The 23,313-nt window shown below is 47.3% G+C and overlaps 1 protein-coding gene across 1 annotated transcript; it reads left to right on the forward strand.

Annotated features, from left to right (window-relative positions):
- The first annotated feature begins 17,727 nt into the window (after nucleotides 1-17,727).
- Nucleotides 17,728-22,055, forward strand: LOC130489349 (zinc finger and SCAN domain-containing protein 30-like). The gene is made up of 3 exons (XM_056863045.1): nucleotides 17,728-18,546; nucleotides 20,520-20,706; nucleotides 21,331-22,055. Exons 1-3 carry the CDS (start codon nucleotides 17,728-17,730, stop codon nucleotides 22,053-22,055), a joined length of 1,731 nt encoding a protein of 576 aa, XP_056719023.1.
- The last annotated feature ends 1,258 nt before the right edge of the window (nucleotides 22,056-23,313 follow it).

The following is a 23,313-nucleotide window of genomic DNA, read 5'->3' on the forward strand; positions in this document are numbered from 1 at the left end:
AAAGGGCCCCATTACCTTCAATAGCTTAGGGCCTCATCAAACCTAAATCCGGCCCTGGTCACAGGCCTAAATAGCTAGGGAAACAGGGGGAGACACCTGTTCGGGGATGAGGAATAAATCCCAAGGGCCGAGGACCCAAGACCTGTTTCTCAGGGCCAGGACTTCACTCTGGAGCCAGGCTAAGGCGAGAACGCGGCCTCTGGGCATGGGCAGAGGGCTTTCCCCTCCCCATTGAGAACGTAACCATCTGGGAAAGTGGTTGGGGAGGAAGGAAAACAGAGTGGTGCATGCACAGAGGTGGGGGAAATCCCCTGTATTTGGGGTAAGAGTTGCGTTTTGTTGTTGGGGGGGGGTTGCAGGATTTTGTGCAGAGAGGGCTGCTGGAGTGCGCTTAAGAAGGAGAGGCTGCATTTATGATAGGGGTTATTATCTTTAAATGCAAGGAGGGGTAATCTAGGGCAGCTGCAAGGCTGTATTTAAAAGGTTAGTTATCCAGAACATCTGTATAACTTTTGCATTGCGCCCAGGAGATAGGACAATCATATTTTTCAGTTCTGAGTGCAACTTTTTCTGTGATGCACAAAAATCCTATTTTTCAAATCTCTGTGTCTTATGGATGCTTTGTGGTAAGAGGAACAGCTGCCTTCGCTGTATTACTCAATGGTCTTCAACCCTCCTGTCTATTGCAGTATTCCCTCCGCACGTCCAAGGTGTCTGGGGGTGATGTACATGGCTCTCCACACAACAGTTCTCTGAGGATAGTTTAGGCAGACAGTGCCAATATGGTGCCTTGACCGGCACAACTGAGTTGGGATTTGAACCTGGAACCGGAGCTTTCCATTGCAAAAACTGGGGAGAGGATTTCTAGAGACTACATAGGCCAGGATGCTCTGATTCCCCTCCCACGATCATTCTGAAGCCAATGGCCAATTTTGAGGCATACAGCATTATTTTCTAACTAGTTATTCCTTCCACTGATGGACAAACACTTTTATTATTATAGATTTTTAAAAGCTGCTATAGGGTAATTGAAATTAAAATCAACCTCATGAAGAACTATTAGCATGCATCCGTCTCCCAACACCTGTACAATTAGATTCCAATGTCTTTTGATCCGAATGATTAAAAATGTGATTTTTGTGCGTGTAATCATTTGGTTGTAAGTTGCTTTGGAGACCATTAAGGGGAAAAGTGGCATGCAAATATTTTAAGCAAGTCCATCTGCTCAGTTCTGTTGGAATCAGGTGGGCTATATGTACCCTAAAGCCAGTAACAAACTGAAGAACTATTAATCCCCTACTCCCCTTCCCTCCCGATCAACAGAATACTTAGGGAACGAAAGTTTCTTATTACAACATTAAACTTTAATGTGCAAACTACAAAAAATAAAGCTTTAATAAAAATATACAAAAACATAACTTTTTTTCTTCTTTAAAAAAATCTAAAATGTACATATGCAGCTGTGGGCTGCAAAATCCCAAACATGCAATTTTGGTGTATCAACCGTATTACGGGGGTTAAAAACGGTAGTGTAGAAGGCCTTGGAATACTTGACACTAGAAACTTGCTTCTGACAAACATGTACCAAAAACAGAACAAAAAAACCCAAGCCCAGAATTTGAGGCAGGGATCCAAAAAATCCACTTCAGTGGGATTCTTGTAAATTTTTCTCCTTTGAACGGCAGGTATCCTGTACCATGTCACAAACTGGTACCCACAAACGGGTTCAAATTGGTACACAGTAAAGCAGCTACTGTTCGAGAATCATGAGCACAAAGTTTTCTTGGGTCCCAGAAACGTACACTGTGGTTCTTCAGATCCTCACCAGTACTTTGTAAGTGTATTTAGAAGAAACCCTAAAAATTATTTATCGAGGGGAAAAAATGCCCAGCAGCTTTACAGGTAGGGGGATTCCTAATACAAACAACCATAATGGAAGACGCTCTTTCTCAAACTGTTCCACCTCTTACTGAGGCACTATTCAATAAGGAACTCAACAAAAAGTCGACAGTCGGTATAATAGTTCTTATCTACAGTACAATATCAAATATGCCATGCTTAAAGGGAAAAAAAAAAACACCGTAAAGGAAGCACCAGACAGAAGGCCTCTGAGGTGTTATTCCACCACACGTTACCTGGAGATTTCCTCCAAGCTAGTGAAATTCATCATTAATGATCCAAAATAGGATTGGATGGCACGCATCCATGTGTCGATTACCAACATTAATGTAGTGCTCACAATCCTGGGAGTGAACCTTACATTTTCGCTGCTCTCATTACAATTCTCGGTAGCTATCCTGTTCTTCCTGAAGGAAACCCAATGGGTTGGAGCCAGACAAGCCATTTCCACAGATGCAAGGACTCCTGCTCCAGGAGTATGATTTCCCCACCTCCCCCCATCCCACGACAGCCTGAAATGCCCCCTGAAATCCTGTTCCTGCCCCTCGTCCGCCAAGAACGGGATTTCCAGGGGCATCACAAACGGGGGGGGGGGGGGGGGGGAGAATCACGCTCCGTTCGCGGAAATCCTTGCCTACGGACAGAAATCAGTCTATGGACAGATGCCATTCAATCTCTTTAAACAAAACTGCCGCTACTGGAATTTGGACCAGTTCTGCTCAAATCTCTTCGTCACATGCATTTAGTTCTGCTCAAATCTCTACGTCACGTGCATTTGACACACCAGTGATCTTTGTCCAGATTTCTGCTTCACAGTGGCGTCAGGAGGGACATCCCATTGTATTATAAATGTCGACTGGAACTTTGCTGTCCTTTTCCCCTCCCCATAGGCTTCCACAAGTACCAAATGCCCAAAGGAAAGAACAACATGCAGCTTTGGAGCTGCTGGTAGCATTTCTCATCACTCCTGTGTTAAGGGCAGCTACCTTATTATCAGAAAGGGCAGCTGCTTCACGAAAGCCAACCCCTCCGGGGTTCAGAGCATTTTCTAAGTTTCTTCCTACATTCAAGTCAGCTACGTTTCTTCCCCCTACATTCAAGTCAGCTGAACACCTCCTCTCTCTCCTGCACCCTCTGCTCGACGTCAAACTGCGCCCCGAAACTCTGCTCGCACTCGCAACCCCCCATCTTTTTGTCCTGGCCCGCCTGGCCCGAATGCCGCCGGGCGTTCTTCCCGCACAGCGAACAGCGGCTCGGCTCCTCCCGCACGTGGGTCCGCATGTGGTTCACCAGGTTGAATTTGTGGAGGAACCTCTTCCCACATTCGGAGCACTGGTGGGGCTTGACGCCCGTGTGGACCCGCCGGTGTCTGGTGAGGGTCGACTTCCGGGAAAAGTTCTTCCCGCATTCAGGGCAGGGGAAGAGGGCTTCCTGCTTGTGATGGGCCTGTTTGTTCACGGCCAGCAGGCCGTCGGCATTTTGGCGAGAAAACGGAGCTGGTTGCAGATTGGGGAGGAGACGGCTCCTTTGCCTCTTCGTGCTCTCCTGGACTAGGAACTCTTCCTCGTTTTTTGTCAGGCTCTCGTCCTCTGCTGGGATTGAAACAAGAAGTTTCCATTAACACCTTTTATTTTACGTCACGGCTCCCTTTAGTAGTAAGCTGCTTTATAGCCTTCACTCATAGCAACTCTGTGAAGATGGAAATTTACATTTACATTTATTGTTGCGGCCATTGGCCAGCACAATGAGGACGGAAATGCTTAATACACTAAGGGAGAGAGACCAACCTTCAAAATTTGCTGGAAGTCACACACTTCCTAAATATACAGACAGTAGCTGTGACTATGCCTTGGACTTAGAAGTCTAGCTTCTGGAAGATGCTCACCGCTGCGATGGGGAATATCAAATTCCATGCCAGAGTACTTGTCCTGTCTTACTGTGCCTCATCTCTGGACATATATGTTAGCCCATTTTAATGTTCTCCCTTCTGCTATTCTGTATGGGAGATATAAGAAAATTCCATACTCTGCCGGGGTGTGTAAATGTGCCCTGGGGAAGATAGAAAGTATTGACTATATGCTCTTGTATTGCCCATTTTATTGTGAAATTCGTGCGGTCCTTTTAGATCCCTTTCTCTCAAATCATGTAGATCAAGCTGATGATAGTAAGATCAAATAGTTATGCATTATGACTAGTATTCATTTTGACTAGTAGCCATGGATTGCCATACCCTCCATGAACTTGTCCATTTCCCTCTTAAAGCCTTCCAAGTTGGCAGCCATCGCCACATCCTGGGGCAAGGAGTTTCACAATTTAACTAAGCAGAGACCACCCCCATCACTTCCCCCTGCTGCCCTCCTCCACGCTATTCAAAGGGTTATTGTTTCCGAACATGAAGGTTCAATTTAGTCATAATTGCTAATACCCATTGCTGGACCTCTCCATTCCATTCATTTCTCTGATCTCTTTTTAAAACAACCTAAACTTTTTGCATTTATTTATTTATTTATTTAGTGATTTATATCCTGCCCTCCCCGGCCGAAGTGGGTAGCATCATACAAGATACACTAAGATAATCAATAATAAAATTAACCAAAAATGTCTAAATTTAAAACAATAAAATACCAATTTAAAACAAAAACTACAGATGGCGCCTAAATGCTACTCATGTTGCCTGATGTACACAGCAGGTTACCCCTCAGTTGAAATCAATAATATACCAGGAGGGGGAAGGATAGGGAGGCCAGCAGATGATATAGTTGCCTACGGCTGTGAATTACACAAGTTAGTTATGTATTCCATTTTTGTCTATATCGGGTGTCAAACATAAGGCCCGTAGGCCGGATCTGGTCCCTTGAGAACTCTTATCTGGCCTGTGAACCACCCATTCCCCTACTCTCGATCTGGGCTGGCGAGGCATGGCCCGGCCCAACCAAGTGACATTTATGTCATATCTGGCCCTTGTAACAATTGAGTTTGACACCCCTGGTCTATAAGAATCTGCTGGACGTCACTGGACGCCCCTGAGCGCCAGTACTCTGGAGAGGCAGAACAAGTTCCATTTATCCACTCTCTCTATCCCATGCCTAATTTGATAGACTTCAGTCATGTGACCCGTTAGTTATTTTGTCTCTACACTGACAAGTCCCTAGACAGGGGTATGGCTTGTAGGGCTACTACCCTGTCTGCACAGGGCTCATGAATCCTTACCCATGGAGCCGGGGTTCTCGTTAACCTCTTCTTTGGCCTCTCTGCAGAGTGACGTCTGCCTGGAGTCCAACGTCATTTGTTCTGTTTCTGGAAAGCTTACAGAGTCCTCAAGCACATACGGCCCTAGCACCTGAAATGTTAGCAAAGTATTCGATTCAAGGTTAAGGTCCTGAATGGGGAAAAGGGGATGCCTTCCTCTCTGTTTCACTAGTCGAAAAAGCTGGCTGGATCCAACCCACTGAGTGAAAATCTGGCTGGATTTGATTCGTAGAGCTTCCCATCCCACCCTAAAGTTCACCTTCGCTGCAGTCAAGTGAGTCTGCACCCGAGTTGTTCTCAATACTCCCTAGATACAAAACAGTCCTCTTATTTACGTGGTCAGAAGCACTTTGGGAAGAAGTAATAGCAGACTCAAGGAGAGGAGGAAACAACATCAGCACAGCAACCACCACCTCCTTTGAGGGTTAGATCTTGGATGCAGGATTAGATATTTCAGGGTTAGATCTTCTACTCGATTACAAGGTCTAAAACTCTGGGCTGAAAATAAATTTAAAATAGAGGTTCCCCAGAACAGAGCAAATGTTTGAATTTTACATTAGATCTCAGGGTTACATCTTCTACTCAACCGTCTCCTTTCAGGGTTAGATCTTGACTTCAGGGTTAGATATTTCAGGGTTAGATCTTCTACTCAGTTACAAAGGCCCAAAACTCTGTGTTGAAAATAAACTTAAAATAGAGATTCCCCAGCACAGAGCAAATGTTTGAATTTTACATTACATCTCAGGGTTAGATCTTCTACTCAATGGCAAGGTCCGAAACTCTCGTTTTAAAAATAAATTTAAAATAGAGATTCCCCGGGACAGAGCAAATGTTTGTATTTTACATCCGATCGCCACTGTGCAGCTTCCTAGGCTTCCGGTTACCTGAATGAAAAGCACTTACCTGCTGGTCCCACCTTTCCCCCTCTCGTTGCTTAAGTAAATAGTGTTCTGCCAGAGCCACTGCCTGGATACAGGTCTTTGGGCGATATTCCTGAACCCAGCCCTGCACTTCCTCCGGCAGGACCATCAGGAACTGCTCCAGGATCAGCAGCTCCACGATCTGCTCCTTGGTGCGGCTGTCCGGCTCCAACCAGCGATGGCAGAGCCCCCGTAGCCGGCTACAGACCTCGCGCGGCCCCTCGGCCTCCTGGTAGCGGAAGTGCCGGAAGTTCTGGCGGTGCCTTTCGAGGCTGGCGGCATCCTCTCGCAAAATGGCCGCCTTCACCCTGCCGTAGTCGCCGCTCTCCCTGGGATCCAAGCTGTTGTAGGCCTGGAGGGCGGCTCCGTTGAGGGCCGGGACGAGCCGGGTGACCCACTGTTCCCTCGGCCACTTGCACGCGCCAGCCACGTGCTCAAAGGTAGCCAAGTAGGTTTCAACATCTTCGGTCGGGGTGAGTTCTGGCACTTGCAGGTTCCTCCATGCGGGCGATTGGACGGGTGTGAGGTCAGGGGTCGGCAATTCCTGACCCTGGATTTCCCAGCGCTGGGGAGGTTCCTGCCGCTCACTTCTAGCCTGCGGAGGTGTTAACAGTCTTAGGCCTCCCCCAGTCGTCCCAACCTGGACAATACGAAAGGTTTTGACCGAACCCTCCGATACCCCCAGTGGGTCAGATCCTGCTGGGTCCGGCTCCTTCTCCATTTTCACCAAAGGCTGGATTCTTTGCTCTAGCGGGGCTTGACACTGGAAATACTGGGCCACCATGTTTCGCTTTGCTGTCATTTTCCTCCTCATTCTCGGGTGCTGACCTTCACTGGCCTTGTGCCGTCTCCCTCTAGAGCAGATGGATGACCACGGACCGGTTTGCCAATGGAAGATGCTATCGGGCAGGAAAAGTCCTGTCTAGGTCTGGATAGCAACCTGGAGGAGCAACAGTCATAGGACAAATATTAAACAGGAATGAATATTCAGCAGCACCATTAATTGGGATGCACAAATTGACTGACTCACAGGGATGAAGGCTAAGCCAGGCCCCTCTCAGTTACTAACAGTGCTATCCTAAGCAGAGTTAAGAGTTGAACGTGTCTAAGCTCATTGTGTTATTAGAAAGATGCAACTCTGTACTCTGTAAAGTGCACCTTTAAGTGCGTGGTGTAGTGGTTAAGAGCGGTGCGTGGTGTAGTGGTTAAGAGTGGTGGTTTGGAGCAGTGGAGTCTGATCTAGAGAACCGGGTTTGAATCCCCACTCCTCCATGTGAGCGGTGGAGGCTAATCTGGTGAACTGGATTTGTTTCCCCACTCCTACACCTGAAGCCAGCAGGGTGACCTTGGGCAAGTTACAGCTCTGTTAGAGCTCTCTCAGCCCCACCTACCTCACAGGGTGTCTGTTGTGGGGAGGGGAAGGAAAGGTGATTGTAAGCCGGTTTGAGTCTCCCTTAAGTGGTAGACAAAGGCTGTTACCACACTAGGTATTCCCAGCGATGTATTAAGAGTTTGAAAATGTTATAAGAAATACTGTTCGCACTTTCTATGTATTCCTACCGATGTATTAAGAGTTTGAAACTGTTATAAAAAATACTGTTCGCACTTTGTTTGGCCCCTTTAGCTGTGAAGACGTCTTCCAACCATTTTTTAGCCGTGACATCCAAAAACCCTTTTAAAGTGATTTTTTTTTAATAACATTTTCAAACTCTTAATACATTGCTGGGAATACCTAGTGTGGTAACCGCCAAAGTCGGCCTATAAAAACCAACTCTTCTTCTTACAGGTAGAGGAGTGTCCAACTGAACTCAGTGGGATTTACTTCCATGTAAGCATATGCAAGATTAGGCTTGGAAGCTTTATTCTAAAGTATGAGAAAACAACAACACAATTCTCTTCCAACAGTATATGACTGAGCTCTCTCTATGCAAAAAATATATATATCTGGGCAGCGGGAAAGAGAAAATGATGCAATTTGGTTCAGTTCAGTAAAACTTTCTTGGAATGTTTGTTATGTCATAGGATATCTGTTCCTCTCCTGCCGCTCATTTGTGGATTTCCCCCTCCCTTCGATGCAATACTACAGAATATTGGTGTGGTAATGGGTAACAGACCAGATTACAGTACTTACTCAAAGGTAAAACTAGGTCTCTTCACAGGTATGTCATCTAAAAAAAAAAAAGACAGACTTGTCTTACATTCGCATACAAGTTACAGTTATGTTCAGTAATTTTTTTGCATGCGTAACATTTTTAAGCTGCTTGGCTTCCTTTCAAGTAAGCAGTTATGACCACAAGAGTCCAGTCTCAGGACGCTTTTGCTTTAAACGGAGACGCAGCCTTGGTGAGGTGCACGTTCGATTAACACGGTGGGTGGGTGCTTAACCCTATTCCCACAGGTGGTTTTCCCAAGCAAAAAAACTGCCCTCCCCAGACAGCTTTTTATCCACAGGGAAAAAACTATAAGCAAGAAAGTGTAAGGCGTGTTGGGATTTTGATCAGAAAAATGACCTTCTGCACACCCCCCCATTCCAGTTAAACTAATAAAAACCACCAGGTTTAGAGGCTAATTTGACCCCTAGTGTTTTTCTTTTTAAGTTGTCAATTAATTTGCCTGGCAATTAATTTGTGGCAATACAAATCCAGCCTAGGGACTCCAGCAAAGTTACCTTCAGCTGCCGGCCTTGCTACAAGGTACATGCAAACAAATGTATCAGTGCTTCCCTCCGCCTCCCACTCTGGAGCCCTGTGACATTAAATGCATGCACATACGGCATGCTTGCATGTACATCTGTAAGAGACAACGAATGTACTATATAGTACTATATTTCCACAACTATGTACAAGCAAATCCAAGATGTAAAGTCTTTTTCAAGGTACCTTGAAAAAGACTTTCCATCTTGGATTTGCTTGTACATAGTATCACTGCTGTTTTCATTTGTTTGTAGATGTTACACGTTGTTCACAATATATGTTTGCATTGTTTGGTTGTGTATTATTTACCGTATATTATTTGGTTTGAGCCTAGTACTATAGACCCCCATGCAAGGACAGATATTAACCATTAAATTACTGGGTTTCAACTGGGGAAGCAATTTTCAAAGAAAAAAAAGTGACAACCCTGCAAACCCGTTAAGCGTTCCAAGCAACTCTCATTAAGTAGCGCAAGGAAAGCAAAGTAGGATGATGTCAGGAAATGGTACGAAAATGAAACAGAGTCTGAAAAAAACTTTGACAAGTCCTAATAAGCGCCAGTGCTCCCCGCCAACCAAGGAGTGCCGGATCCATTCAGCAGGCATCAACACGTGTATCTCTCCCTCTCTCTCCCCTCTGGCATCATATGTCACTGTTCTACCTGCCCCCCCTCCAAGCATGCTGTGAACAAGTGCACAGTACAATTGACTGGCCTTCACTGTATCCATGTGGCTGATGGCATTTTTGTTTTTTCCCCACCCTGTCTTGGAGTGCTCCAAGGTATGCAACTGGTATGGAATGCATATAAAAAGCCCAGGCCAGGAAAGAGATTTCGTTTCACAAAAGACGCCATCAGCCGGCTAGACGGCCCGGCTCCTTCCTCTTCCAGACCAACCTCTGCCCCCACCCAGTTACAGTGGTCACCTTCCCAAATGCACACAGATCATGCACTCCCAGTTCTTAATTTCGAAAGCCACGTGCGCACGAAATTGCCACTTACAAAAATTCTAGCCCCTGCTTAGATTTATCAACCTTTTTAAAACCAATGTGCGGCACATTTTAAAACTCTGGGGTACCATAACAACAAACGGGATCCATACATTTTAACAAAAGTGTATAGCAAGGGACATTTTTCAAACAGGGAGACGGAGTTGGAGAAAGCTCTCTCTGTTGATCGCTATCGGTATGCAACTGGGAGATTCATACAGAGGCGTCTATTTGTTTTTAAAGGTGTATGTGGTCAGGATGTCACAAGAACACCCCCTCGAACTCCACATAAATCAAACCAGAACGTAAACATCCCCTTCTAGCTGTACAGTCACAATTATTGACACAGATTTTAATCCCCATTTGCTGCACAACAGTCACACGTGCAAAGGGTGGGGTCAAGATTCTGCTCTTTAAACACCCAAATTATAATTTGCAGGAGAGACCATTAAGGACTAAAGAAGCCACATGAAAAGATGCATTAAGAAGCAAGTCCTATGGAATTCAGTGGAACTTAATTGTGTGCATACACACATATCTCTCCCTCTTCTCTACTTAAGGATAGATGGATTCACATTCTAGCTGTATCTGAAGCTGTGGCTCATACCCTGCCAGAAATTTTGTTAGTCTTCAAGGTGCTACTGGACTCTTGCTCTTTTCTACTTCTACAGACAGATTAACACGGCTACCCTTTGTGATCTATCTCCCCTTCTCCAGTAGTTCAGTGATTAGTAGAGATCCTTGCGAGTGGCATTTAAAAAAAAGCAGGGCTCCTTTGCTTGTAAAAACCACATTACAGGAAAATAATCTACAGGTACAGCATTTCACAGTGAAGAAAAGCAATATTGTGCCAAAACGTGCTCTGTCAAGTTCCTGCCTCTCATGCAGGTACCAAAGGCACAGGATACCTGGCAAAACAAAGCCAGGTATCAGAAAAAGACACCCCACAAGCGTTCACAGCCTAAGATGGATCGATTTCAATCATATTTCCCTTTGCTATCATACTACTTAAACCATGATGCAGTGCAACTGGGTAACGCTCTCAGTAAAACATGTTAAAACCAGCGTGGTGTGGCAGTCCATGTCAGACTAGGATCAGGGAGGCCCAAGTTCGAATCCACACTCTGGCCATGGAAGCTTGGTGGGTGACCTTGGGCCAGTCACACACACTCAGTGTAACCTACCTCACAGGATTGTTGTGAGAATAAAATGGAGAAGGGGGAGAATGGGAGAAATGTCAATAACGAAATAGTTTACAACTAAACAGAGCATTTCTGCCATCCACCATAATATGTTTGATGTGATTATCGACCTAATATGAAACCTGATCTCCAGATTAGAGTCCGCTGCTCTTAACCACTACACCACACTGGCTCTCTCATATCATATCATGTCTACGTATTATATGGTAAATAAGATGTCTTACTCTACTGTTGCCAGATTAGGATTTTAAAAGTAAGGGACAGAAAACATTTGCTGTATTGGGCACCAAGAAAAAATAGTCCCCCTTTAGATCTTCACACACACCCTCAGAAGGGTGCGATAAGGTGGCAGAAGCTCTTTACCTTTACGGAAAAAGAAACATAGGCAGGAGCACTAGAATACGATTTTGCAGTATCTGCTGAAACCCCCAAATTATACCTCAACACCTGCTAGGTGCAACTCGTGGGCTGTGCAAACAGCTCTATATGGCTCGAGCAAGTGAGCCAATCCACATGCTATGAAGTCTTGGCCTACTTGGCCTACTGGTGGGAGGTTTTTGGGGTGGAACCTGAGGAGGGTGGGGTTTGGGGAGGGACTTCAATGCCATAGGGTCCAATTGCCAAAGGCGGCCATTCTCTCCAGGTGAACTGATCTCTATCAGCTGGAGATCAGTTGTAATAGCAGGAGATCTCCTGCTACTACCTGGAGGTTGGCAACCCTACTTGGAAGTGAAGCCCCATGAAATGTGGACTGTTAAAAAAGCAACACCCAGGCCAGCAGGTAGTCCGACCCAACACAAATGTGTGTGTGTGTAAAGTGCCGTCAAGCCGCAGCCGACTTATGGCAACCCCTTTTGGGGGGGGGTTTCAAGGCAAGAGACTAACAGAGGTGGTTTGCCAGTGCCTTCCTCTGCACAGCAACCCTGGACTTCCTTGGTGGTCTCCCATCCAAATACTAACCAGGGCTGACCCTGCTTAGCTTCTGAGATCGGACAGCATCAGGCTAGCCTGGGCCATCCAGGTCAGGGCCCAACACAAATAAGTACTACTATACCTTCAAAAGGTGTGTAGATGAGAGAATTTTGATAGCGCAGCTTGCCATACAGGTGTGAGAAAGCTGCACTGGGCACAAATTACCTTTTGGACCAGCTTATTAAGACTGCATTCCCAACCACACTTGCTTTGGTGTAAGACGACCCTCCCCCCCCTTTAATTCTGAAGCTTTACCTCCGATGCTGAAGTCCTTTGACGCTACTGATCCAACCCCCATCAATTTATATGGGCTGAAGGGGTGGATATAGTTTTATACACTGCTCCCACTGGTGCATTGGGCTTCATGCCATTCTCGTTACTCTCGAAGCCCGATCCTACGCACCTTCGCCCACAAGTAAGCCTCCTGGAGTTGAGCAGGGCTTATTCACCAGCAACTGTGCATAGGAGTGCAATGCCATTTGCCCAGTGACCAGAGGGGAAAGCCCGGCTCCTCACACGAACACATGAAGCTGCCTTCTACTGAATCAGACCCTGGGTCCATCCAAGTCAGTATTGTCTACTCAGACCGGCAGCGCCTCTCCAGGGTCTCAGGCAGGGGTCTTTCACATCACCTACCTGCCTAGCCCCTTTGACTGGAGATGCCGGGGATTGAACCTGGGACCTTCTGCATGCCAAGCAGATGCTCTACCACTGAGCCACATCAAGCTGCCTTATACCGAATCAGACCCCTGGTCCATCCAAGTCAGTATCGTCTACTCAGACCGGCAGCGGCTCTCCGGGGTCTCAGGCAGGGGTCTTTCACATCACCCGCTTGCCTGGTCCCTTTAACTGGAGATGCCGGGGATTGAACCTGGGACCTTCTGCATGCCAAGCAGATGCTCTACCACCGAGCCACGGCCCCTCCCTCTACTTAACGCAGGATCACAACGCAAAACCACCACACTCCCCTTCCCCAGTTAAAAATAAACTAACAGTCCCTCCCTAACACCTCCTGCTGAACATTTTAAAACTGTAGAAAAGAGCAAGAGTCCAGTAGCACCTTAAAGACTAACACAAATATTTCCTGGCAGGGTATGAGCTTTCGTGAGCCACAGCTCACTTCTTCAGATACCTTCAGATCTGAAGAAGCGAGCTGTGGCTCACGAAAGCTCACACCCTGCCAGAAAATATTCGTGTTAGTCTTTAAGGTGCTCCTGGACTCTTGCCCTTTTCTACTACTGCAGACAGACTGACACGGCTGCCCACTGGGAACTATTTTAAAACTGGCCTGGCAGGGTCGGCCCCCCTCCAAATTCTATTTAAAGCTGCAAGTCCAGCAATGCTCAGTTTCTTTTTTAAAAAAAGCGGCAGGCAGCAACGTGCACATAAGCAAGAGCCATCCCCCCCACCCACACCCCTTTTTCCCTTGGGAAGAGGCCCCTCTCTCCCTCCCCCAAACGTCCTCCGGGTCAGACAGCATTCTTGATCTCCTGCCACGGACGAACTGCCCGCGGCGATGGGGTCTGCCGCTATGCAAAGCAACCAGTGGGAAAGGACCAGGCGCAAAAGATGTGTCCCTCCTTCCTTCCTTCCTTCCTTCCCTCCCACCCCGGGTGCAAGAAAACACCCCGGATATCTGCATCGGTGCAGCAGCTTCGGACGGTGCAACGGTACCTTTGCTGAGAGCGAGTCCTGCCCGGCAGCATGCACTTTGCACCGGGCGGCTGCAGGGTTGAACTCTACTCTTGCGCTCAGTTCGCCTTGACCTCGCCCGGAGCTCCCGCCGGCGGTCAGTTTGCAAACCCGAGAGGTGCCGGGGCTTAAGCCTGCCCGGAAACTGCATCCCTCTGACCTGGGAAGTCCTTCCCCCTGGTGATCCCAGAGATCTGGAAAACTGGCATGGGCTTTTTTTTCTGCACCGGCGTTGGGGAGGCACTCTGCCTATGCTCAGAAGCCCTGCCTTTATTTTATTTTTTTTAAACTGCTTTTGCTGCTTTTAGTCTGTTCCTACTGTTGATGGTTTGCAAAGGCGGGAGGTCCTCGGCTCTGATTCCCAGGGAGCCTAGTTTGGGCTCAACCGGAGGAGGAAGGGTTAAGTGGGTTGAGCCCCTCTGGGTCCTAGAGCCGCCCGGGTTGCGCTGGGAGCAGGAAGTTCGCCTTGCTGCAAGCGATCTGGGGAGCAAAGAGCTATTCGGGGGGCGGCGGGAAGAAAACTGGTTGCAGAATCAGAGGGTCAAGGCAGATCGACGAGCCTGTTGTCTATAAATAGGAAAAGCCTTGCAACAATCTTTCTGTCCGATTTTTTTTTTAATTGCCTGTTTGCTTGCAATATGTCCCAGTGAGTCAAGGAAACTTGTTTTCAGGTAAGTGTTTATACGGGTGCAGCATAAATCTTTCTCCAGATCCAGAGGAGCTGCTCTTTCTCCCATCCTGATGTTTCCTACAAAGTGTTACTCTTTATTTATTCATGGAATAAATTTATTCATTATTCATTATTCATGGCCATTTATTCATGGAAGGTTTTGCATTGGATTTGCCACTCTCTAGAGGCACATTTTCCCCATCTGAATTCCCAAAACTCTGCATGGCGGCTTATTGTTGAGTTTTGAGAATATGGATGGGGGGGAAAAGTTCATCTAAAGAGTGGCAAATCCAATGCAAAACCTTCCATGAATAAATGGCCAAATTTGCTTGAGCAGCTAAGAAAATCCGAGCCAAAGCTGTTTTTAATCAGGGAACTTAGCATATTTACATACTAGTTTCTTGTAGGTCAGACTGTTTTAAAAGTTGTTTCAATGTTGCTTTGTGTTAGTTTAATGTTATATTATTGTTTTGTATGGTGGATTGTGATGGCCTTCGGCCGCAGACAATAAACTTTATCACTGGTTAAAAAGAATTCAAGAAAAGATCCTCCGGGCGACCCCCCTGAAAGCCTGGTTTTAGGCATTTCCCCTCGGAAGGAAGTCCAACCAAGTGATTGCAGTCCTGAGTTACCTGGGAGTAACTCAGTTTGTGTGTGTCAAGTAAGACCCTATGAATCAGTGTCCTCCAAAATGACCTACCCTTAACAGCCAGATCTTGCAAGCTGGGGGTCCTGGCTTCCTTTATTGAGTCCATCCATCTCTTGTTGGGTCTTCCTCTTTTCCTGCTGCCTTCGACTTTTCCTAGCAAAAAGTGGTCTGAGCATTGACCCCAGCCATTTATGCATGGGAAGTTTTGCCTTTGATTTGCCAGTCTTTAGATGCACATTTTCCCCGTCCAAATTCTCAGAACTCAACAATAAGCCCCCATTCACAGTTCTGAGAATTCAGATGGGGAAATTGTGCGTCTAGAGAGCGGCAAATCCAAGGCAAAACCTCCAATGCATAAATGCCAACCCCCCACGACTTTTTCCTGCATGCACCTAGCTTGTATTTGAAGATGGGGTTTGTCTCCAACTGGTAAGCTCCTCTTTTTTAGATCTGGGATGGATTTCAGAAAAACTCTGCAGGTTCTACAGTTCCGAGATAACAGTTTGCTGAACAGAACTAGGTTTTTTTTGCCTTGACGGTGCTTAAAAGTGCCAGATAGACTTCTCAGATGGGCTCCGCAGGCTTAACTAATACTTGGTGTGCAGCCATGAACGGAGGATAATGTTTGTTCTCCCTGCTGTGAAAAACTTCACGTGCAGCTTGCTGTAGATCAGGTGACTATTGAAAGAAAAAATGACCTGAATGTACTACTAATAATAGTAATAATATTTCTGGTCAGCTGGCATCTAGGGCTCAGGTCTGCAAAACTGCCCTTCAGTTTTTGTGAAGCATCCAAGATATAATGACGTTTGCTCAAAAGTTATGATTATTTACTTTAAATGTTTGCAAAAAAATTTTTTGGCTGAGATTAAACTGCCCATTTGCTCTTTCAGATATCAGTTTCCCATTCTACTGTCAGATTCCTCTCTCCCCATCCAGATTCTGCAATCCCTGTTTTGTATAGTAACTATAAACATGGATTGTATAATTTATGATCTGTACAGTACCTAGCATGTTTCTGAACCAATTTGTTCCTGTGCAGGCTTGAGAATTACACAGAATTGTTCACCAACAGATTTGTCTGTAATTCAGAATCCTGTCAATTGTAGCCATCGTAGCGGTATGAAATGCTTCAAAAGATAATAGACTTGTGATGCCCATGTCTAAAAATGTGTTTTCTGAGCAGAAGGGAAATGTAGGTATTCTGTATAACCAAAATTACCTTTTTTAAAATCACGTTTGTCTTGCGCGTTGTCCAGATTTATCTGGGGAAGCGTTGATTGTGTTGTCCCCATTTTATCTTCACATGAATACCCGTGATATAGGTTACAGTAAGAGATAATGACTGTCGTCCCCCACCCCGGCCCCCAAGTAATCTTTACAGTTTGAGCAAGACTTGAATTCAGATTTTACTCCAACATTCTTTTATACACTACATCAGCTGTCTCATGACACCAAAAATACATCTCTGGTTAGATACCTAATGATGTGAGAGGGATAAAATTAAATCCCTCTACTAAGATTTTAGCGGTCCTCCCTCCCCAGTCATAACTGCAGGTGGGATATCAAAAGAAAAAACCCCTGCACTTTTAGGAAGATTTTTCAGGCCAGGGTGGTATCTTGGGCTGGTCATACTTAAGATTTAAGTTTGACGCGGAGGAGGAATTTTTCCTCCAGGGCAAACTAGTAAACAGCTCCGCAATTGCAAAAAAAATCTTCCCCCGTAATACAGTGTATTAAGTGACTCGGTGATTGTTTTTACTAAATGCGAGTCCATGTGGCAAGGAGTTCCTTGGCACAGGTAGTTCGAGGCTAGCCAGTGTGGTCTAGGTTGGCTAGGGGTTTTCCAGAGGAAAAGAGGGGGGTGACCTGGAGGTCCTACCTTCTGCATTCATCTGTGAATTTGAGTAAATCTTTTTTTGGCCTTGGTTCTCTATTGGTAAAAAATCTCTCACAATGTTTTGACAACTATTGCTGGATGCCGTTACCCACCCTAAGCTTTGGGGAGGGGGTGAGAGAAGGGTAAAATCGTCACAGTAAACTGAGTAGAAAGGAGCCCCGTGGTGCAGAGTGGTAAGCTGCAGTAATGCAGTCAAAAGCTCTGCACACGACTCATGACCTGAGTTCGATTCCGACGGAAGTTGGTTTCAGGTAGCCGGCTCAAGGTTGACTCAGCCTGCCATCCTTCCGAGGTTGGTAACATGAGTACCCAGCTTGCTGGGTGTAAAGGGAAGATGACTGGGGAAGGCATTGGCGAACCACCCCGTGAACTGTCGTCCTAGTAAACGTCGGGATGTGACGTCACCCCATGGGTCAGGAATGTCCCGGTGCTTGCACAGGGACCTTTACCTTTTTTAAACTGAATAGAAAGGAGAACTTTGATCGGGTCATAGTGTTGCGGTGTGGAAAGCCGGAGTTGCAGTTGCTGAAATTCTTAGGAGCCCTGCCCTGCATTGATGCTGGTAACTTCATAGTTGACGCCAAATTGCTCTGTTTAGGATAATGCTGTTGAAGGGTGTGTGTGTGTGTGTGTGTGTGTGAAAGTGGATCTTCCCTCATATGTTCTCACACTCGTTTGTATTTCTGTATCTAAGGGAGAAGCCAGGGAGCTTAGGCTGAAAAAACGGCGGCATTTGAAGCGACGTGTCCTCACAAGCCTGCCACAGGACCCGTGAATGTGTTGGATTGTGTTTGAGCTTCAAGGTCAGGCGCTCCCAGCATTGTCTCACCCCACCGCGCAGCAGACAAGGTGGATCCCACAGTGTGAAATCACAGAGCTAGGATAAGGAAAGCAATGACTGCCGCGCAGGGAAGCGCAAAAATCTTGAGTCTTCGGCATGAGACTCTGCTTGAACGGGGCTTACCGCCAGTGATAAAAATAGAAGCACAGGATCCAGCAGAGTCGGTGCCGGAGGAGGACCTGAAGGGTATAAGAAAAGCCCCTTTTAATATCCAGGCAGGGACATCTGAAGAGCTTCTGAGATGGGTGGCATTGGCACAACCCAGGAATCAACGCCAGGAGACACGAGGGAGCCAGGAAGTCCAGTGGCAAGAGACAGTCGCTCCTGGAGTTACATCCGCCTCCTCTCCTGCATGGGGCAACCTTCAAGTGCCTCAGCTCACACCGGCAGATGATATCGAGGTCTACCTGTCCACCTTCGAGCGTGTGGCTGACGCCTGCCAGTGGCCGAGAGAGCAATGGGTGGTCCGACTCGCGCCTGCCCTCAGCGGTGCAGCCCGAGAGGCCTACCGCCACCTCGACTCAAGAGACAGGGAGGATTACGGGAAGGTGAAGGCCGCCATCTTGCGCTGCTGTGACATCGGCAGCGAGACCCGACGGCGGCGCTTCCGGCAGTTTGGTCTCCAGGAGGCCGAGGGCCCCCGCCAGGCTTGGGCATATTTGCACGACCTTTGCCATCAGTGGCTGAAGCCCGACATCCGCTCCAAGGAGCAGATTCTGGAACTGTTGATCCTGGAGCAGTTCCTGAGCATTTTGCCAGAGGAAGTACGGACTTGGGTTTGGAAATGTCATCCGGAGACCTGCGCCCAGGCTGTGGCCCTTGTGGAAGAGTTTGCCCTTAGGCGGCAAGAGGCCAGGAGGTCAGATTTGCAGGTGAGTGAACCTTTAGGGGTCCATGTTTTGAAGGTCACTATCCTCATAAGGAAGAAAGCTTTACTTTTGGAAATGGTACAAAACTTGTATGGACTCCTGTCGATAGGAGCTGCCCTTTTTTTATTTCATATCTCGTTTGTTTTCTCCTGTACAACCAGAGAGAAAGAGGCAGGAGGTTACTTAATTTCCCCTGGGCAACTTTAGGGCACTTTCACACATGCGGAATAATGCACTTTCAGTCCACTTTCACCCAGGTGCAGGGTGGTAAACGGCAGTACTGCAGCCCAAGCTCTACTCACAACCTGAATTCGATCCCGACGGAAGTCGGTTTCAGGTAGCCGGCTCAAGGTCTACTCAGCCTTCCATCTTTCCGAGGTCTGTAAAATGAGTACCCAGCTTGCTAGGGGTAAAGTGTAGACGACTGGGGAAGGCACTGGCAAATTACCCTGTAAACATAGTCTGCCTAGTAAACGTCGGGATGTGACATCACCCCATCGGTCAGGACTGACCCAGTGCTTGCACAGGAGACCACCTTTACCTACCTTTTTCAATGCACTTTAATAATAGTTTGCAAGTGGATTTTGCCAATTCACACAGTATAATCCAGCTGCAAAGTGGATTGAAAGTGCATTATTCAGCATGTGTGAAAGCGCCCATCGATTCTATTCATATTATCTTTTCCTGTACCTTAGCTGCTCATTCAATGGCTTATGTCTGGAAGCAAGTAGTGAAGCTTTATTATACGGGAAGAGCCCTGCCAATTCTGCTACTGTCGGTGCCTCTGTCGACACGGCCTTGCTGTGACATCACAGCAGGATGGCCAATTGCAGCCAAACGTGACTAGCATTTTCACAGAACGCGTGCTGCAAGCGATTCATGCAGATCTGTAGAGGAAACACTTGGTGACTGCTTAAGGCAAGAAGAGCTCCGATATGAGGTACTGTAGAAAGAATGGTGGTTTTTCAGGCTCTGTTCCAGGGAGCCTTGGCAGGTGATCTAGAGTTCCTCAAGCAGAAAATCAGTAATGGCAGATAAGGTACTCTGAAAGACGCTTGCGTTAGTACTTGTGAACCTGCCCTGAAATTCACATTCATGTGACAGTATAAGGTGAATTGTGAGAAGCTCTGATTTAACTCAAGGGTAACTATGAAGTCCTATAGGCCTAGTCAGCTCTCCATGTGAGCCATCAACCACGCCCAGAGGAGCTTTGTAGCAACTACTAAGGGGATCCTTGATAGACTTGATAGATCCTTGATAAGGGGAGGGGCTGTGGCTCAGTGGTAGAGCATCTGCTTGGCATGCAGAAGGTCCCAGGTTCAATCCCCGGCATCTCCAGTTAAAGGAACTAGGCAAGTAGGTGGTGTGAAAGACCTCTACTTGAGACCCTGGAGAGCCGCTGCCGGTCTGAGTAGACAATACTGACTTTGATGGACCAAGGGTCTGATTCGGTATAAGGCAGCTTCATGTGTTCATGTGACTTGTTAAAGTGGAAATGGTTTCCCAATGGCACGATTTTCAAACACAGTTGTTCTAGATCACCTTGGAGAGCCTCTTCCATGAATGATGTATCCCCCATGCTAACAAAGTGCACACTGCAGGGTTTCAAAGCACTCTGGCTGTGTGTATTATCGGAGTGAGAAACACTGAAATGTTGTGTGTGTTAAGTGCCGTCAAGTCGCTTCCGACTAATGTTACTTCTGATATAAAATGAACCACTTCAAAACAGCTAGCAATGAAGATTCTCAGGCAGAGGAGAAACATGGTGTAGTTTTTTCACCAATGGCTGGGAACTTTGAACTGAAACCCCTAGAGATGGGTTTGATTGGATGCATGTCAGGCAATCTGTCTTCAGATCTCCTGCAGTACAGAGCTTTTTTTGGGGGGTGGACATTAATGAAGAGCGCCCCCCCCCCCAAATTTAATCCAAGACATCCCATTCCAGCTTAGAAACGATATCTGTGGTTCAATCTCAGGTCACTGTTCCCATGAAGGTGGAGGAAGTGACCTCTGATGAGGAGATGACATCCCCTGCCTCATGGGACATTCCTGGCTCTCAGTCCCACCCTACACACCAGTCACAGGAGGCAGCAGGATGGAATAAACCCGTAGAAGCCCAGCGTGAACTAACCAGAGAAGCAGCTCAGACTTCACAGGAGATAGGTAATCTATTTTATTTACTTTTATCCTGCTTTTCTCCAGGTTCAACCATCAAGGGGGTTACCAAGAGCGCCAGCATGGTGTAGTGGTTAAGAGCGGTGGGTAAAAGCGGAGGACTCTAATCTGGAGAACCGGGTTGGATTCCCCACTCCTCTGCATGAGCGGCGGACTCCAATCTGGAGAGCCGGGTTTGATTCCCCATTCCTCCACATGAGCGGTGGACTCTAATCTGGGGAACCGGGTTGGATTCCCCACCCCTACACATGAAGCCAGCTGGGTGACCTTGGGCTAATCACAGCTGTCTTAGGGCTCTCTCAGCCCCACCTACCTCACAGGGTGTCTGTTGTGGGGAGGGAAAGTGACTGTAAGCCGGTTTGATTCTTCCTTCAGTGGTAGAGAAAGTCGGCATATAAAAACCAACTCTTCTTCAAAGAATGAATTTGTTTGTTGGTTTTAATGGGGGAGCATTCAGATATGCCACCCTCCACCTGCAGTCTGATATGGTACAGCCCAGAAAGAGCTTCTATCCCTTGATTTTGCTTGTTTGTACAAATTAGTCCACCACAAGTAAATGCTGTTGCCATATATAATTTGAATAAAATTTAGATTTTTCTTTTTTAAATTCAGCAGGCGCCAGGACTGCCAGCCAGATTGGAGATGACCCTTCTGAGGAGGACCCCGTAGCCCCGGAGATGCCCAAGGATATATCAAGGAATATGGGAGAGGCAACGTCCTCGGAGTGGGAGGAGGACAGACAACCGGGCGAGCGGGAGTGCTCTTCAGAAGACGAACTTACTATTAAAACAAGAGGGCCTAGTAAGTTTTCAGCACACCTCCCTTCACTGATCCTTAAGTCCAGGGAGGAACCAAAGGACACAGAAAGCCAAACGAGGACCTTCTCCTGGGGAGAAAAACCTCACCAGTGTTGCGAGTGCGGGGAGAGCTTCAGAGTGAAGCAAGAGCTTGCCCTGCACAAGGGAATCCACCGGCGGGAGAGGCCTTTCCCCTGCGCCGTGTGTGGGAAGAGATTCACCCGGCTGTACCACCTCACCACGCACCTGCGAATCCACTCGGGTGAGAAGCCTTACCGCTGCACCGAGTGCGGGAAGCAATACGCGGACGCCTCCAATTTTTACAAGCACCAGAGGAGCCACGTGACCGAGAAGCCCTACCAGTGCGCGGAGTGTGGGAAAACCTTTGGGGACCTGTCCCTTTTTTATAAACACCAGAAGGGGCACCGAGGAGACAGGCCTTACATTTGCGACACATGTGGAGACTGCTTCAGCAAACCAAAGGATCTCTCGGCTCACCAAAAAATTCACGGGGATGGGAGGGTGCCTTCTCTGTATTGATTGGAGGGTGGTGATGGGGTCACTGCTCATAACAGTGCGGCTTAGTGGTTAAGAGCGGTGGACTCTAATCTGGTGAACCGGGTTTGTTTCCTTACTTCTCCACTTGAAGCCTGTTAGGTGTCTTTGCGTCGATTCCAGTTCTCTCAGAACTCTCTCAGCCCACCTACCTTGGAGAGGCAGCGTGGTGTAGTGGTTAAGAGTGGTGGTTTGGAGCGGTGGACTCTGATCCGAAGAACCAGGTTTGGTTCCCCACTCCTCCACACGAGCGGCGGACGCTAATCTGGTGAACCGGGTTTGTTTCCCCACACCTCCCCATGAAGCCAGCTGGGTGGCCTTGGGCTAGTCACACTCTCTCAGCCCCACCTACCTCACAGGGTTTCTGTTGTGGGGAGGGGAAGGGAAGGCGATTGTAAGCCGGTTTGATTGTAAGCCGGTGCTTCCTTACGTGGTAGAGAAAGTCGACATATAAAAATCAACTCTTCTACCACGCAAGGTGTTTGTTGTGGGGAGGGGAAGGGAAGGTGATTGTAAGCCACTCTGAAACTCCTTAAAAGTAGAGAAGAGTGGGGTATAAAAACCAACTCTTCTTCTTCTCCTGGAGAGATCATAAACTGTCCTTAAAACAGTCTGTGGAGTAGGGTTGCCAGGACCCTCTTCGCAACTGGCAGGAGGTTTTTGGGGTGGAGCCTGAGAAGGGCAGGGTTTGGAGAGGGGAGGGACTTCAATGCCATAGAGTCCAATTGCCAGAGCGGCCATTTTCTCCAGGTGAACTGATCTCTATTGCCTGGAGATCAGTAGTAATCGCAGGAGATATCCATCTCATACCTGTTGGTTGGCAACCCTACTGCGGAGGAGTACAGGACACTGAGCAGGGTCTGTTTGTGGAAGTGGTCACATGAAGCTGCCTTATGCTGAATCAGACCATCAAGGTCCATCAAAGTCAGTATTGTCTACTCAGACTGGTAGCGGCTCTCCAGGGTCTCAGGGCTATGGTGCCCTGCTGAAGTCCGGAACAATGCTGTGGATCATGTTCTCCGAGGTTTCATAAAATGAGCTTGGGAAATGCAGGAATGGAGAGTGAGAGGCTAAGGAACTGTGACAACATGGCTGCCACTTGAAGAGCTTTCCTGAGGGACACAGAAAGAGAGCATGATGGGCCAATGTTCAAACATTCTTCCATTGTCTACCTCTGAAAGGAAGGTGGATGGCTGACAGTTCGTGGTTCAAAATGTCCACTGCTAACCGTTCCCATATGGAT

Source organism: Euleptes europaea, chromosome 18, assembly GCF_029931775.1.
Source record: "Euleptes europaea isolate rEulEur1 chromosome 18, rEulEur1.hap1, whole genome shotgun sequence".
Taxonomy (NCBI): Eukaryota; Metazoa; Chordata; class Lepidosauria; order Squamata; family Sphaerodactylidae; genus Euleptes; species Euleptes europaea.